The following is a 17,071-nucleotide window of genomic DNA, read 5'->3' as shown; positions in this document are numbered from 1 at the left end:
GGGTTTCGTCATGTTGCCCAGGCTGGTCTCGAACTCCTGGGCTCAAGTGATCTGCCAGCCTCGGCCTCCCAGAGTGCTGGGATTACAGGCGTGGGCCACCGTGCCCAGCCTAACAATTCTGTTTTTTAACAATTCACTTTCATTAAGTTTTTGCAAAGTTTTCAGCTTATTTTTCATAGTAAAAATAAAACTATTTACTTTTGCAATTGTATTTTATCCCTTTATGTAATATTTAATCAGCTTACATAATTATGCTGATATATGCAGTTGGGAACACGTACAGTGGTACGGTTGACCAGCGGTCAGCACGGTGGCAACAGAAGCAGGCAGGCAAATGGGAGGGTGGTCCGCAAGCGTCTGCAGTGTGCCGGGCCCCAGTTACTGTGTCTCACGGAGGCAGTGGGCCTTTGGTTCTGTGAAGCAGTGAACATTGAGCCCAGGCTAGTAAGAGTCACGACTTGGTTTTTCATGTAATGAAAACAAAAAGAAAACTCCGCCTTCCCTTTCTTTCTTGCTTCTATATCAACCTCAGGTGTCACCTAGATTTCATTTGCTCAGTAGCCTCCCTTGTAGTATTAACTGTGCACACGGGTGGTCTACATTAGTGTGCGTTTTTCATTAGATTATTGTCAGTCATTTAAAATTTTTCATTAAAATGCACAGTTGTTGTTATTTAAATGCATTTGTATTTTTTAGGACAAGTGTGGTCTTGGGGAGATGATGACTGTGGGAAATCGGGCAGAGGTGCTAGTGATGGCTGCAAAACCCCAAAGCTGATTGAAAAGCTGCAAGACTTGGATGTGGTCAGAGTCCGCTGTGGAAGTCAGTTTTCCATCGCTTTGACGAAAGATGACCAAGTTTATTCATGGGGAAAAGGTGACAACCAGAGACGTGGACACGGACCAGAGGGACATGTTCGTTATCCAAAACTCTTAGAAGGCTTGCGAGGTGAGTGCAAACGTAAACTGTTAAAACCCTTCAGGACGGTTTCTTTAGTGATGTTTTAAAGTTTGCAGGTTTTGTGTTCTTGACCTGACATTCCGTGAATGGACTGTCAGAAATTTTGACAGCCGGCTTGGTGCAGGGATTGATACTAATTGGAAAGTGGGTGTGTCTCTATTACAAATGACTTTGAATTATTCTTACCAAATTTAATTTAAACCCATTGAGTTTTACAAACATCGCCACTTTCCGTGGCAGGCACCCATTCGTCCCTCAGCAGGCTGGACTCAGGAAGGGTTCCCTCTGCGTGGTGAGGTCACCTGTACTTGTACTGCAGACACACTGAGACCGTGAGGGTGCGTTGTGCTGTGGGGCCACATCAGGACGTGGGATTGGGTCCAGCTGGGACGCTCTGATGTGAACTCGTCCTTGGTGGGTGATTCCTGCTTGCTCAGTTGCAAAGGTGTCCCGCATGCATTGTGGTTGGAGGGAACAGATGGAAGCCGAGGTGTGTAGATATGAGTGCCGGCGCCTTCAGTGTGGGCTGCGGGTGCAGGCAGAGAGGATGGGGGCCTCCGCAAGAAGACCCTGAAATTCTTCTATGGTGTTCTCACTAGGGACGTTACGCTGCAGGAAGTTGGGGTGGGGGCCATCAAAACTGTGATGGCGGAGGGATTTTTCTAAGGCAAAACTGGACTTTTCTGTGCCACTTGGCCTAGTGGTTGGGAGGTAGTCTTCATCCTAGTCGAGCACTGGGGAAGGGCAGGCAAGCTGACAAGAAAGTAGGGAAGAAGGGAAAAGGCAGCGACAGGTACATCAGATGGACTCTTCAGGGTTCTCTCTCTGGGGGGTGGGCGGCCTTTTTCTTAAAGGGCCGGATTGTATTTGAAGCAGGCGGACGTGGCTGTGTTCCAACACCAGCGTCTTCACAGAAGCAGGCCTTGGGCTGTGCTCTGTGTGGGGGCTGTAGTTCGTTGGGTCCTGGTACTACACACATTGTTTGTGTGTTTGCTTCTTTACCAAGTGGGTTTGGAAGTGGGACTTTTAAGTGAGACTTGCCAGTTCCTTCCTCCATGAGTTTTATTTTAACGCATGTTAGTGTCTTGATGACTGAGAGTTTTGTGTGCCCATACGGTATGTATTATGTTCTGAGCTTCTGAGATAAGTGACAAAGTAATAAGTTTCCTCTGTGTCGTTGAATGGTGTTTGAATTTCATGTGCCTTCTTGTTTATATTCCCCTCCATTAGTATAGGAAAGCTACGATGGTCATTAGATATAGAAATCATTTACTTTCAGAGTATTTAAATTATTGTTGATAAACACCTTTTGTTGTTGCTGATGTTAACTTACGGTAGGATCCTAGGATAGAATTGTTCCCCTTACTGCAGTGTGGTTTTTCAGCTGAGTTCTTTTATATGTTGACATTTCTGAGAAACACCCTTTGTGTTGGCCATGTTAGATTTACCAGGAAGGAAAAATAGAATATTTTGTGTTCCTGGTAAACACAATAAGTGTTTAAATAGAAACAATGTTTTAAATACTGATATCACCTAACTCTGAGAAAAAAATAGATTTCCTCTTAGGAAGCCTTCCTTAGTGAAGAGTGTGCTGTGTATTGTTATATCTGGGATGGGAGAATATGATCTAATAGTTAATTAAAAGCACCTTGTTTCTCTCTGAATGAAAATCTGAATGAGGAGGAGAAAAGAGAATAGGTTCTTTTCGTATCCTAGCATTATGATCTTTGTAGGCTGTGGGTCCTAACAAATTGTAGCTAACAAAATACAGGAGTTCTAATAACACACCCAAAGCAAATGAATTGTGCTTAATATTAAAGCAACAGATTATCCCCAAGAAGTTAATATTAAAAGCTTTCTGGCCTGAATGGCCGAGTGGAAATACCTGTCTTTCTTGCAGCAGAAGTCCTAGGCTTGAAGCTGCATCTGCATCCCTCTTTCCTTGTAGGGAAGAAGGTGATTGATGCGGCTGCCGGCTCCACCCACTGCCTGGCTCTGACTGAGGACAGCGAGGTCCACAGCTCGGGGAGCAACGACCAGTGCCAGCACTTTGACACCTTGCGTGTGACCAAGCCAGAACCTGCAGCATTGCCGGGACTGGACACCAAACACACAGTGGGAATTGCCTGTGGGCCTGCCCAGGTACGGAGTATAGAGCTTGATTTGGTGTTTTGGAGGATTTTGGTTTCCAGTTGTTCACTACCAGTATATAGAAAATACCACTGAGTTTTGTTTGCTGTTCTTACGTCCCACAGTTGTGCTAAACTCATTTATTATGAGCTTCATTGTCGTTTCCTTGGGTTTTCTTCATGGACAATTATACTGTCTGTATAGAGGGGCAGTTCCATTTCTTCCTTTCCAATCTGCCTGCCTTTTATGTCTTTTCCCGGCCTGGTTGCCCTGGCCAGGACTTGCGGTGTGAAGCTGAGTAGGAGAGGTGACAGTGGGCGCCCCGCCTAGTTCCGGACTGTAGGGGAGGGCAGTTCAGTCTTTCACCATCAGCTGTGATGTTGGCTGCGGGTGTTTATGTAGATGCCTTATTACCAGATTAAGGCAGTTTCTTTAATTCCCCCTTTTAGAAGCTTTTAAAAAATCCTGAATGGATGTTAAAATTTGTTAAATGCTTTTAATCATCTCAAATGAAATGGTCCTGCAGTTTTCCTTCTTTAGTGTGTTAGTATGGTATATTACATTGATGATTTTTACTTTTTTTTTCTTAAACTTTTTTTTTCTTTTTTAGACATAAGGTTTCACTATGTTGCCCAGGCTGGTCTTGAACTCCTGAGCTCAAGTGATCTACCTGCCTTGGCCTCCCAAAGTGCTGGGATTACAGGTGTGAGACACCGCACCAGCCTGATTTTTAAATACTGACCAAGCCTTGTATTACTGGGATAGGCATCACTTGGCCACAATTTACCACCCTATTTCTTTTCTGTCTTTTTTTTTTTTTTTTTTTGAGACAGAGTCTCACTCTGTCACCCAGGCTGGAGTGCATTGGTGCAATCTCAGCTCTCTGCAACCTCTGCCTCCTGGGTTCAAGCAATTCTCCTGCCTCAGCCTCCTGAGTAGCTCGGATTACAGGTGTGCAACACCACGCCTGGCTAATTTTTGTTTTTTTGTTTCTGGTAGAGATGGGGTTTCATCATGTTGGCCAGCCTGGTCTCCAGCTCCTGACCTCAAGTGACCCACCCTCCTTGGCATCCCAAAGTGTTGGGATTAGAGGCGTGAGCCACCGCGCCCGGTCCTGTTCTGTTTCTATCTTGCTAACTTTGACTTGCTAACACGTTGTTGAGGATTTTTCTGTTGATGCTCATCAGGGATGTTGGTTTGTGGTTGTCTTTCTTTGTATTATACTGTCTTGTCTGACTTTCTGTCAGGGGAAACCTGACCTTATACAAAATATTGGCGTGTATTCTCTCTGTTTCCATTTTCTATAAGGGATTGTGTAGAATTAGTGTTATTTCTTCTTTACATGTTTTTGAATCCATCTGAGCCTGGAGATTTCTTTCTATAAGATTTTATGCCAGGCGCAGTGGCTCATGCCGGTCATCCCAGCACATTGGGAGGCCGAGGCGGGTGGATCATCTGAGGTCAGGAGTTTGAGACCAGCCTGGGTAACATGTTGAAACCCCATTTCTACTAAAAATAGAAAAAATGAGTCGAGCTTGGTGGTGTGCGCTGTAATCCCAGCTACTCAGGAGGGCAAGGCAGGAGAATCGCTTGAACCCGGGAGGCGGAGATTTCAGTGAGCCGGGATCGCACCATTGCGCTCCAGCTTGGGCAACAAGAGTGAAACTCCGGCTCAAGGGAAGAAAAAAAAGACTTTACAAATTCCATTTCTTTAACAGGTACCGAACTATTCAGATTACCTGTTTGTTTCTAGGAGGATTTTCCTGGTTTGTGGCACTCAGACATTGCTTTACTTATCTACATTGTCTGATTTTTACGTGTCTAGTTTTCCGTGGTGACGTCTGTGGGGCCTGCAGTGATGTCCCTTCATTCATTCCTGATGCTGATAAGTTGTATCTTTTCTGTTTTTTTCTTTGTCAACTTTGCTAGAGTTTTTCAATTTTGTTGATCTTTTCAAACAACAATCTTTTAGTTTCATTAATTGATCCCTTGTTTTTTTTGCTTTCAATCTCATTGATTTCTGCTTTTATCTTGTCATTTTTCCCTTTGGCTTGTTTTGCGTTCACTTTGCTCTTTTTCTAGTTTCTTAAGGTGGAAGCGTAGATTGCTGATTTACATCTATCTTTTTTGTAATATGTAATCATTTGAGGCTATAAATTTTCCTCTAAGCAGTGCTTTAATTAAACCCACAAATTTTGGTGTGTTTTCATTTATGTTCAAAATATTTTGTAATTTCTCTTGAGAATTGTTCTTTGACCCATGGATTATTATTATTATTATTATTATCATTATTATTATTATTTCAAGATGGAGTTTTGCTGTTGTTGCCCAGGCTGGAGTGCAATGACATGATCTCGGCTCACTGCAACCTCTGTCTCCCGGGTTCAAGTGATTCTCCTGCCTCAGCCTCCTGGTTAGCTGGGACTACAGGTGCCTGCCACCATGCTCAGCTAATTTTTTTGTATTTTTACTAGAGATAGGGTTTCTCCATGTTGGCCAGGCTGATCTTGAACTCCTGGCTTCAGGTGATCCCCCCGCCTTGGCCTCCCACAGTGTTGGGATTACAGGCGTGAGCCACTGCACCCAACCTGACCCATGGATTATTAAGTATGTTTTTAAATTTTGAAATGTTTGCAGATTGTTCTGTTAATGATTTCTTAGGGAAAACAAACTGTATATGATTTCATTTCTTTTAAATGTGTTAAGATATATGTCTCAGGATATGTTCTCTCTTAGCGAACATCCTGTATGTGCTTAAAAAGTGTATGTATGGTTCAGGCGCGGTGGCTCAAGCCTGTAATCCCAGCACTTTGGGAGGCCAAGGTAGGCAGATCACGAGGTCAGGAGATCAAGACCATCCTGGCTAACACGGTGAAACCCCGTCTCTACTAAAAATACAAAAAAATTAGCCGGGCGTGGTGGTGGCCGCCTGTATTCCCGGCTACTCAGGAGGCTGAGGCAGGAGAATGGCGTGAACCCGGGAGGCGGAGCTTGGAGTGAGCCGAGATCTTGCCACTGCACTCCAGCCTGGGCAACAGAGCGAGACTCCATCTCAAAAAAAAAAAAAAAGTATACGTATTTTGCTGTTGTTGGATGAAGTGTTCTATAAATTAGATCCAATTTATCGATGGTGTTCTACAGTTCTCTTAGATTTTTGCCGATGACTTGTTCTCTCACTATGAAAGGTAGTGTGTGTGTTCTATGCATCTAACAATTCATTGTCTAGTTAGAGTTGCTATTGTACCACTTCAAGTGGATAGAGATCCTCATTGCCATCCATGAATGTGCATTTATCATTTTGAGAGTGAAAAGATTATTAAGGCCGGGCGCGGTGGCTCAAGCCTGTAATCCCAGCACTTTGGGAGGCCGAGACGGGCGGATCACGAGGTCAGGAGATCGAGACCATCCTGGCTAACACAATGAAACCCCGTCTCCACTAAAAATACAAAAAAATTAGCCGGGCGTGGTGGCGGCGCCTGTAGTCCCAGCTACTCAGGAGGCTGAGGCAGGAGAATGGCGGGAACCCGGGAGGCGGAGCTTGCAGTGAGCCGAGATCGCGCCACTGCACTCCAGCCTGGGCGACAGAGTGAGACTCTGCCTCAAAAAAAAAAAAAAAAAAAGAAAAGATTATTAAAATTGCTTTTACTTTTTTAGGTATGGCCAAATGAGATGGGGCTAGTGAAATGGGCGGGAAAATTGGAAGCTGACAGTGTGTGAGCTAGACACCCATGAATGCCTTTGGACTGGGCGGTGAGAGGGATGAGAGGTGATAATGTAAGGCGGCTCCATCACACATGCTGGGGACTCCTGTTGAACAGACCAGCAGCTGCATTTGGAGATTCATTTTCGATTGTCGCATTTCCTCTTAGAGCTTTGCTTGGTCATTGTGTTCTGAGTGGTCCATTGGACTCCGTGTCCCTTTTGTGGTGGACATTTGCTCAGTGACTTTTGAGCAGCTGGATCTCCTGCTGCGGCAGGTGAGGGAGGGGATGGACGGCTCCGCGGACTGGCCCCCACCCCAGGAGAAAGAGAGCGTGGCCGTGGCAACGCTGAATCTTCTACGACTTCAGGTGTTCACAATTTCCCTTCTTCTTGCTCCTTTTATAAGTGTCTTAGGGATTTGTAAGAAGGTTTACGTATTTTGAAAGGCATGGGTTTTATCCTATTCGGTGAAGTATTTTAAAGTAAGATTGTAATGCGCTTATAGTGGATGCGAGGCTGAAACAACTTGATCTGATTATTTTATGTTTGTGCTGGAAGTCAGCCTCGGCACGCAGGAAGAGTGTGCATGGATTGTGTTATTTTTGCTATGATGAGTGTGTCAGCATTCTTCCTGTTTTACTGTTGTTGTGTGTGGAGAAGTGACTGGGTGAGATCACAGGTGATGGAGGGAGGCGGTGCTCAGCTGAGAGACCAGTGTTGGCCCCTCTCTCCTCTGTGCTGTGAAAACCCTGCTCCAGGAGTGTCCAGTCTTGGTTTCCCTGGGCCACGCTGGAAGAGTTGTCTTGGGCTACACATAAAATACACTAACAATAGCTGATGAGCTTAAAAAAAATCGCAAAGCGTATCTCATAATGTTTTAAGAAAGTTTGCTTTGGACCGCATTCAAAGCCGTCCTGGGCCACGTGCTGCCCTCAGGTTGTGGGTTGGACAAAGCTGATCTACTCAGTAAGCTCGGCTCCCTACACAATACCTTCCTTTCCTCACCATGAAGGTTATGGCTGCGGTCAAAATAAAAGCTACAAAAGTCTTCCTTCCTGGTAAAACTAAAGCTGAAGTCTTTGATCATCATATTTTCTTTGTCTTTGTGATAAAACTGTATAACTTAATGATAAGAACCACAGTTTTCTCGACATAGTAACTTCCCTTTTATTACACAATGATTTCTGTGTAACAACCCATCATGCCCCTCTTCCAGCCCCTCCCCTTTTTGCCCTGCTTCGAGAATCTACAGAACTGAGTGTAGTGTTTGGTTGCAGTGATGAACTGAGCAGAGGTTTGGAGCGTGCTTCTCCTCCTGCAGTCCTCTGTAGCACTCATGTATCGCCATACCTGTGGCGTCCTGGCGTTTGCGTGGGTGCCCCTGGTGTTTGCTGCTCCTCCTGGTTTGCAGTGATGCTTCTGTTCTGGTCAGTGCTGTGGAGCGTGGCCTTGTGTATGTCTCAGGCTGTCGAGGTGTCCCAGCGTCTGGTTTTGCATTTGCCTCTCCGGGGTTCTGAGGGTTCTGTGGGTTTCACAGACCGTAGGTGAGTTTCGACGCTCATTTCCGGACCTGTGATATCTATACCTAGATGAGCGATATGTTTCTGATTTCACTTCTACTCACAGGGCAAGGCCGGGTCTCTGATTTCTCGTGGGGTCTCTTGCTACCCAAAGCCCGGGACGGCAGTGTGTTGCGCCCTGGCTGTGGGTGGCTGGCAGGCAGGTGATCCTGAGCGGCTCCCAGCCTTCTGCAGGAAGCTGGGGTTCAGTGGGTCCTTGTGTGCATTCCCGTGTGGGAGGTTGTTCTGAAGCCTGGCGGCTCGGCTCTGCTTTCAGAGCCCGGAACCTCTTGACTCCTGCTGTGTGTGCCCGTGTGAGTTCGGTTTTGCACTTGAGGAGTTTCCTTGTGTACTCTCAGCTCCGCAATCTAATTTTTAGCAGCTTTTTAAAAATTGAGACAGCGTCTCACTTTGTCACCCAGGCTGGAATGCAGTGGTGTAATGTTGGCCTCCCAGGTTCAAGTGATTCTCCTGCCTCAGCCTCCCAAGTAGCTGGGACTACAGGTGTGTACCATCATGCCCGGCTGATTTTTTATAGACATGGGGTTTCACCATGTTGGCCGGGCTCGTCTTAAACTTCTGATCTCAAGTGATCTTCCCACCTCGGCCCCCCAAAGACTGGGGTTACAGGCATAAGCCACCGCCTGTGGCCGCTTTTTTGGTTACATCGTAGCCTTTCTTTCTGTGTTGCGTGCGGATTGTTGGGCGGGCGGGATGGGGGTTGCTGTTGCTGGTGGTTTAGCTCCTCTGCTCATCTTGAGCTTTTCCATATACGTGTTCATGGTGGGGTTAAAAAATTCCTCTAGAAAATACTTCAACTATTGTGGTTAAGAGGTTTTCTAGTCCAGTTTTTAAAAATACATAAACTGAGAAGTTACTTTATCTATTTAAATAATACTTCAAAGTGAGTTTTATTCCATGTTTAATAAGACTTTGAAATTCACTCATTTTGAGGGGTTCTAAGTGAAAATGATTTTTCTCCTGTCGGTTGCATGCTGCCATTAGTCACCAGGTTGACCCAGAATTGTGTGGTTTAGGTCTGGGCAGCGTCCTCCTGAACAGCCTGAAGCAGACGGTGGTGACCCTGGCCAGCAGCGTGGGCGTGCTGAGCACCGTGCAGTCGGCCGCCCAGGCCATGCCGCAGAGCGGCTGGTCCGTGCTGCTGCCCAGCGCCGAGGAGCGGGCCCGGGCACTCTCTGCTCCCCTGCCCTGCACAGGTGGGCTTGGGGAAGGAACAGGAGAGGGCATGGGTCGGGGTGCTGGGAGGGGATGGCGTTTCACTCAAATTGGCACACACTTTCTATTTCAGTTTCAGGCAATGACGTGAACATAAGTCGAGGTTGTCAATTCATGAGTGATCTTCTGGTGGGCAGCTTGGTGGCTGCTGGAGGGTTGGATTCCGCCTTATATGCAGCCATTACTGCAGAGATCCAGGTATGGCCTTGGAGGCTCACATGACCTGGTGGTGCTCTGAGATCGGAAATACCACACTCACACGCGAAGAATAACTGAAAACAGTAAAACTAAACTTGTCTCATATCCAAGTATTTTTTTAAACTCTTTTACGTGCTAACTTAAACAATTATTGAGATATGATTTAATTGTGCAATCCTGGGTTTTTGTCTGTTTCAGTGAAGTTAACAGGTAACTTGTTCATCATGTAGACTGTTCCCGTCACCCGGGAAGATCCCTGTGCCCCTTGGCACTCACAGCCGGGACGCTCCCCTGCCCTCAGATGAGATTCATTTTCCTGCTCTGAGTGTTGCAGCAATGTAGCTGCAGAGGCTGCACTCTTTCCTGCGTTGCCTTGGAGAAGGATTTTCGGATTCACTCACACTGTTGTGTGTCTTGTGACTTGGTTTTTATTATTGGGAAGTTTTCCATTTTATAGGTGCAGTGCTGTTTGTTACTTCATTCTCCTATTGAAGGACATTTAATTGTTTTTGGGTTTTTTTTGTTTTTGTTTTTTTTGAGACAGGGTCTTGCTCTGTCACCCAGGCTGGATACAGTGACCTGATCATGGCTCACTGCAGCCTGGTCCTCCTCGGCTCAAACGATCCTCCCACCTCAGCCTCCTGTGTTGCAGGGACCACAGTCAGGTCACAATGCCCGGCTAGTTTTTTGATTATTTTGTAGAGACAAGGTTTCACTATGTTGCACAGGCTGGTCTCGAACTCCTGGGCTCAAGGGATCCCCCAACCTCGGCCTCCCAAAGTGTTGGGATTACAAGCGTGAGCCACCGCGCCCAGGCTTTCTGGGTTTTGGCCATGTGGAGCTGCCACGATTGTGCTGTGTACAAGTATTTTAGTGAACATATGTTCTCCCTTAGGGTAAACACTTGCAGTGGAATTTGTTAGGTCCTGGGGTAAGTAGCTGTTCATGGTTTTGCAAAGTGGCTTTGCCGTTTACACTTGAACCAGTGTGTGTGAGAATTCTAGCTTCTTGTCTTCACAAAGCAGCTGGATGCTGCGTGTGTGGGGCGGATCCCATGGGTGTTTGTGAGAGCCAGGAGCAGGGTTAAGGATTTTAGGGACTTCACAGAAGGAGGCTGGAGAGCATCAGCAGAGGCCGCCTGGACCTTGGATCTGTAAAAAGAAGACACTGAAACTGCACAACTGAGTTGGGGTTTCCAACAGGGCAGGTGTGGGCCTTACACGGGTAGGTGTGTGCGGTGGCACACACAGGCTGGGATAGCTTGGCCCTGGGGTCAGGGCTCAGCCAGCCTGTGTGCCTTCACACCTGCTAATGAGATCCCTTGTAAACAGTGTCCGTTTATGAATTCCAGGATATTGAAGCCCAAAAAGAAACACAGAAGGGAAAAGAAGTTGATGAACAGGAAGCGAATGCCTCAGCATTTCATAGGAGCAGGACGCCATTGGATTAAGACCTTGTTAATACGGGAATCTGTGAGTCTTCTGGCAAACGGTGTTTACCTCTGGTTCAGCTCATACAACAGCTTCTTAGGTAAATCGTATGAGCTGTATTGTATTGTGTTGTGTTGTGTTGTGTTGTATTGTATTGTATTGTATTGTATTGTATTGTATTGTATTTATTTATTTATTTACCTTTTTTTTTTTTTTTTTTTGAGGCAGAGTTTCGCCCTTGTTGCCCAGGCTGGAGTGCAGTGGTGCGATCTTGACTCACCGCAACCTCCGCCTCCCGGGTTCAAGTGATTCTCCTGCCTCAACCTCCTGAGTGGCTGGGACTAAAGATGCGTGCCACCATACCTGGCTAATTTTTGTACTTTTAGTAGAGATGGGGTTTCACCATGTTGGCTGGCGTAGTCTTGAACTCCCAACCTCAGTTAATCTGCCCGCCTCGGCTTCCCAAAGTGTTGGGATTATAGGTGTGAGCCACCACACCTGGCCATGTTTATTAAGACAGCTAAGAACATGTTGAATTGCACCTGTGGCTCCACTGGTGTCCCGGGCAGGTGGCTCTGTGCTGTCCACACAGGTTGTCTCCTGTGTCCTCATCTTCGCTGCGTGGAACTTTTTGGTTCTTTTGGCACGTGGGGTCCCGTATGGGACATTGGTTCTACAGTCGATTTATAATAAGGATGTACCTACTAAAAAAATACGAAAGAGAATAGAAACAAACATAGTTATCACCTCACCAAAATTTTGGAAAGTAGAAAAAGAAAAATGCATTCACAGCTTTTCAGTAGCCGATAGTCCAGACCGTTTCATAAGCGTGGATAATGTGTCCGTCTCCCACACCGATAGACCCTGTTTTCTCACCCTAAGTGTTTGTGATCGAAGGATTCTTGATGTGTTGACTTGGCGGATGCGGTTCTTGAACAGTAGTTTCTCTAAAGATTGTAAGAGACTTTTGGGTACATTTCATGTCCTTTTTTCCCTTGGAAGACCTGGGTTGAAGAAATTGCTGCTTGCCAAAAATAAGCTGTGAAACAGATTTCAGACTAACTCTTTAGTTACATGCCGGCCAGGAGCCACAGAACACCATTTCCATTTGAAAATAGAGCGCCGTGAAGTTTTTGTAAGTAGTGAACCCCATCAGAATTACACGTTTTGATTATGGCTCTAAATTTTATATGAACGAAATAAATTAAAAATGTCACTGTATTGTATTACTGTCTCTTCCTCCTTCAGGTGTAGCTTCCACGCTAGATTCTAGCCCTGTTTCTTGTGTTACAGTGGGGTTATCCAGGCAGGTTATCAGGTAGTGAGGCTGAAAGGTGATGTTGAATGGTGTGGTGAGCTCAGTGGGGGCGCATCCTTGTGTGTGTGATGAGGGCCTGTGGGTGGCTGTGGGATTCCCAAACCCTGGCTCCTCTGTCTCCTGCTTCTGTCCTTACTCACACTGCTGGTAGTTTTCTGGTGTGCGCCACAGGGCAAGTGGGATTGACAAGCCTGCTGTCACATTAGGAACCTGAGTTAAAGGGGAGCTGAAAGCATGTCTTCCTTCGCCTTTAATGTTGTGCAGAGAGCCACTTGTGCGCCTGGCTCAATGGGGCGGGTCTGGAACCAGGCCCCGGTTTGGCTCTCCTCCCCTCCATGTTGCCCTGTCCTGTCTGACTTGCTTTCACACTGACATGAGTTACTTTCCTCGGCCTCCCAAAGTGCTGGGATTACAGGCATGAGCCGCCGCGCCCGGCCAGCAGCCTTTGAAGTACTGGGGTCCACCCAAGCTCCCAGCTGGTCCCTCTTTATCCCAAAGGACCTGCCACCATCTTTGGTTTCCAAAGCCCAGCGGGGTCCAGGCTCTTCAGTCTCCAACCACTTTGCATTTCTTTTCTGCTTTTCATTCATGGAGATAATGAGTAACTTATTTTTCAGCCTGGGCATGTCTTTTTTATTTACTTTATTTTTTATGTTTATTTTTTGAGATGGAGTCTCACTCTGTCACCCAGGCTGGAATGCGGTGGCGGGATCAAGGTTCACTGCAACCTCCAGCTGCTGGGTGCGAGTGATTCTCCTGCCTCAGCCTCCTGAGTAGCTGGGACTACAGGTGTGCACCACTATGCCCAGCTAATTTTTACATTTTTAGTAGAGACGGGATGTTGCAATATTGGCCAGGCTGTTCTCCTGGCCTCAAGTGATCCTCTTACCTCGGCCTACCAAAGTGCTGGGATTACAGGCTTGAGCCACCGCGCCCGGCCCAGGACTGCCTTCTTTGGGCCTCAATTTCCCCACCTGAATTGCAAGGACCCTTCTAGCTCCTACACTCTGGGCCAAGCTTTTCCTCTGAGCCCCAGTCAGCGTAGAGGACCAGGGTTACATCTTCTTTGGACAGAGACACACCATAGGGGCAGCAGGAGGTAGGGGTGGGGGTGGGCGAGGCTCCTGAAGGGAGGTGGAGCTGTCATCACAGATGGTGTCCGCAGGCAGTGGGTGTGTCGTGGCTCTGCTACTACTTGCTGGGTGACCCTGTGCCATTTCTTTCCCCACTCTGGACCTCAGTTTCCCTATCTGTTCTATGAGATGAGATGCCTGCCTATGTATCTGGGGACTTGGAAGTGTGTGGGCAGTTGCAGTGTTTCTTAGGTGTGTTCCTGGGGCAGCCTGCACCACCCCATAGAGATTTCCGGGCCCCACCCTAGGCTCACAGGACCGGAATCTCCGGGAATGAAGCCTGGGAACTTGCATAATTTACGTGGGCTGGGATGTGACCCCCAAAGCTGCAGCAGAAGCTTCCGCCCATCCTGGGCCCCCCAGTCATCTGTGGGGAAAGGCCTGTCCTTGTCTTCTGAGCTCAGCTGGCCTCATAGGCATTCCACAGATTGGAAAATGGAAGCATGTGCTCTGCTTGGCTGGGCTCTCCTACACCCCTTTTTGGGGTGAGGCGGAGTGCATTCCAGCCCCAGCATCCCTGCCGTTTATTCCCACCCCTCATCCCCACCCCCACATACACTCACAAGTACAAACACAGGCACAATCACGGGCACACACCGCCCTGGACAGCACCATTTCCAGCCTCGGCGGGGCAGTCTCCTTACAGGGAAGTTCATGAGGCACTAAAAAAGGCTCAGGGGACAGGGAGAATCTCTTTCGAGAAGCGGCTCCTAGACCCAGTTCTGTCTCTGACTTGCTAGGTGCCCTTGAGAAAGTTGCTTTCCCTCTCTGGTCTCAGTTTCCTCAGCTGAGAAATGGGGGAGGGAGCCAAATGGTCTAAGGTTCTGGGAACCTCCAAGTCAGAGCCCGTAGCTGGTGGTCAAGATGAGGGAGAGGACCTCAGGGTCAACCGAATGCCAGAGAGGCAGGAGAGGCCCAAAGGTGAGCAACCTGAGCACATCAGGTGGGCTCAGAGCTGGTGCATGAGCCCCACAGCCTGCAGAGCAGCCCTGGGCTCAGGAGCCCGCTCACACCAGCCCGGTGGGACTGTAGAGATACGGGGTCCAGCCTCTCCTACTGTTGCAGGGCTAGGGCTAGTAGCTGCAGATTCTGACCCCACAACTGCCTTAGACATGCCAGACACACCTATGAAATGAGCAGTCAGTCCAAATAGATGCACTAAAGAAGGGCTGTGGGATGGACCCAGCTGTAGCCTGGGGCTACAGACAGGCTTCCAGGGTACTCAAGCAGCTGGCCTCTGGGGTAGAAGCCCCAGGTGTGAGAGGCAGGACTCAGAATCTAGGCCAAGCCTCCACAGGAATCCCCTCTGGAGAGCCCGGGCACTCTGCAGGAGGGGCAGAAGGCAGCAGGTGCACCAGGAGCACGTTTCACAAGGTGACCCATATTGCATCTGTTCAGATAGGCAGCGAGTTGGAAAGTGGATGCAGTAGGCAGGGTGGTGGCTGCTCCCCACAGCCAGGAGTCCAGCCCAACACCACCTGTGTCCACCTCTGTCCTGCTCAATTGGGTAATCCATGTTCTGCGCCCTCTGGTCCCACCCACAGAGGGAGGGCTTTGGGGCGACCAGGTGAGCTGGCCCTTGTGGGAGGATGTAACCGACTCCTGAGCCTGGCGAGCCAGGTAGCCTGGCACCAGCATCCCCACCCCCACCTCTCCAGCCCCCTCATTCCCTGATCCTCCCATCCGCCCCCTGCCCCAGCAGTTTCCTCTGCTCACGCTCATCTCTTTTCCTGCTCCCAGGCTCACCTGGTCAGTGTCCTTCACTCTCCTCTTAGTCTCCCTCTTTCCAAGCCACCTCCACTCTACTTCACACATTCTCCCTTAAGACACCAGAGTACACAAGCTCAAGTCCCTGCACCTCACCTTTACTCCCAGGCATGGGAGGGCGATGACATGAAGAACCAAATGCCACTTGGCAAGAGATCTGGGGTATGCAGAGGGGCAGATCTGAGGCTGTGGAAGCTCCAGGGACTCCCTGCAGGAGGCTGCATTTCAGCTGGCTATTGAATGTGGCTCTGAGCTGACACCTCTCCTTGAAGCTCCAGACCAGGAGCCAGCTGCCAGCTGGACCCTCCATTTGGTGTCTCGGAGAAACCTTGCACTCTGTGGGTCTAACTCTGAACCCAGAAAAGCTCCCCATCTCAGTCCTGTCTCTTCTTAGGGAAAGCCTATGACCCAGTTGTGCACCACACCCACATTTGAGTCAGGGGCTCCTGCCCCGCACTGTGAGCGCTCTGGATAAGCCAGTGCCAAGGGGGAAAGAGCTCTGAATGTCAAACCATGAGTTTCAACTCCACCTCCAGCTCTGAGAGCTGTGGGCAGGCAAGGGCGCTAGTCCAGTGTGCTGTAGAAAGACCAGTCTGCCACTGTATGGCACATGGATGGCGGGGACAGAGTGCGGGTGGAGAGAACAGACGGTGGACAGGGCAGGGGAGGCAGGGACATGGCCGTAGCCGTGGAGATGGGAGGACAGACAGGACTTGGTGGCCACTTGAATGAACCAAGGGAGGAGTCTGGAAGAGACACCCAGTTTTGTCTCAGATGTGTGGAGCGTGGGATGCTGTTCATTGATCGAGGGAGGAGGAGGAGGAAGAGGTGAGGCATGGGAGGAGGTAACTGAGCTCTGTCATGAATGTCATTTGAGGTTCCCAGGGAGCGCCAGGCCCGCCAGCGCCTTCACTGCTTGGGCCGGCCCTCGAGGTGCCTGTGCTCCCTGGCCCTCTCGGCTCCCACTTTGTAGTGTCAGCTGCAGTGGGGGACAGCTGCTCAAGGGTCTAGCATGTCTGCGTGTTTACCCAGGGGACTGCTGCATGGCCCATGCCGAGCAGAAGCTGATGGATGACCCTCTGAACAAAAGCCGTTACAACAACTTGATCCACCCAGCCACCAGCTCCTCACAGCTCATCTCCATGGAGCGGAGCTCTCCCTGACCCAGTGCATCAGTTGGTATGTGCAGAGGACACGTGTGGCTCAGGCTCAGGTGAAGAGGCAGCTCATGCCCAAGCCCCAGGCAATCAGTGTCCAGAGGAATGAAATGACTAGAGTTGACTTAGATTCACCAATACATGGCGGGGAGGCTGGAGGAGGGTCTATGGGGTTTATAGGTTTCCAATATTTAATGCGGTCATGGTTTTGTTAAAGAAGAAACGAGGGTGGGAGTGGGATCACCACTGGCTAGGCAGCCAATGGGCCTGCATAGACTCTGGTCCACTGAGTCTCCAGCATGACCATAAGCTTCTTCTCCTCATCCTCCCAGCCCCACCCTACTCTCTCCCCCAGCTTGCTCAGCAGGTGACCTTACCGGCTCCCTACTTGTTGGAGGAAATAAGAACCAGACTGGGGGAACTGATGGGTACAGAGGCCCAGGTATAGGGGCAGGACCCCAGGCAGTGCAGCCCCTACTGA

The 17,071-nt window shown here is 48.7% G+C and overlaps 1 protein-coding gene and 1 pseudogene across 1 annotated transcript; both read left to right on the top strand.

The window, feature by feature from the left end:
- The first annotated feature begins 276 nt into the window (after window positions 1–276).
- On the top strand, window positions 277–11,363 carry LOC106995763 (E3 ubiquitin-protein ligase HERC2-like). The gene is made up of 5 exons (XM_077938642.1): window positions 277–948; window positions 2,909–3,102; window positions 9,389–9,568; window positions 9,661–9,785; window positions 11,137–11,363. Exons 1-3 carry the CDS (start codon window positions 678–680, stop codon window positions 9,407–9,409), a joined length of 486 nt encoding a protein of 161 aa, XP_077794768.1. The 5' UTR covers window positions 277–677; the 3' UTR covers window positions 9,410–9,568; window positions 9,661–9,785; window positions 11,137–11,363.
- LOC720579 (uncharacterized) lies at window positions 9,487–15,673 on the top strand (annotated as a pseudogene).
- Window positions 15,674–17,071: the final 1,398 nt, after the last annotated feature.

This window comes from Macaca mulatta, chromosome 7 (assembly GCF_049350105.2).
Source record: "Macaca mulatta isolate MMU2019108-1 chromosome 7, T2T-MMU8v2.0, whole genome shotgun sequence".
Taxonomy (NCBI): domain Eukaryota; kingdom Metazoa; phylum Chordata; class Mammalia; order Primates; family Cercopithecidae; genus Macaca; species Macaca mulatta.
This window is presented reverse-complemented; position numbering and strand designations above follow the sequence as displayed.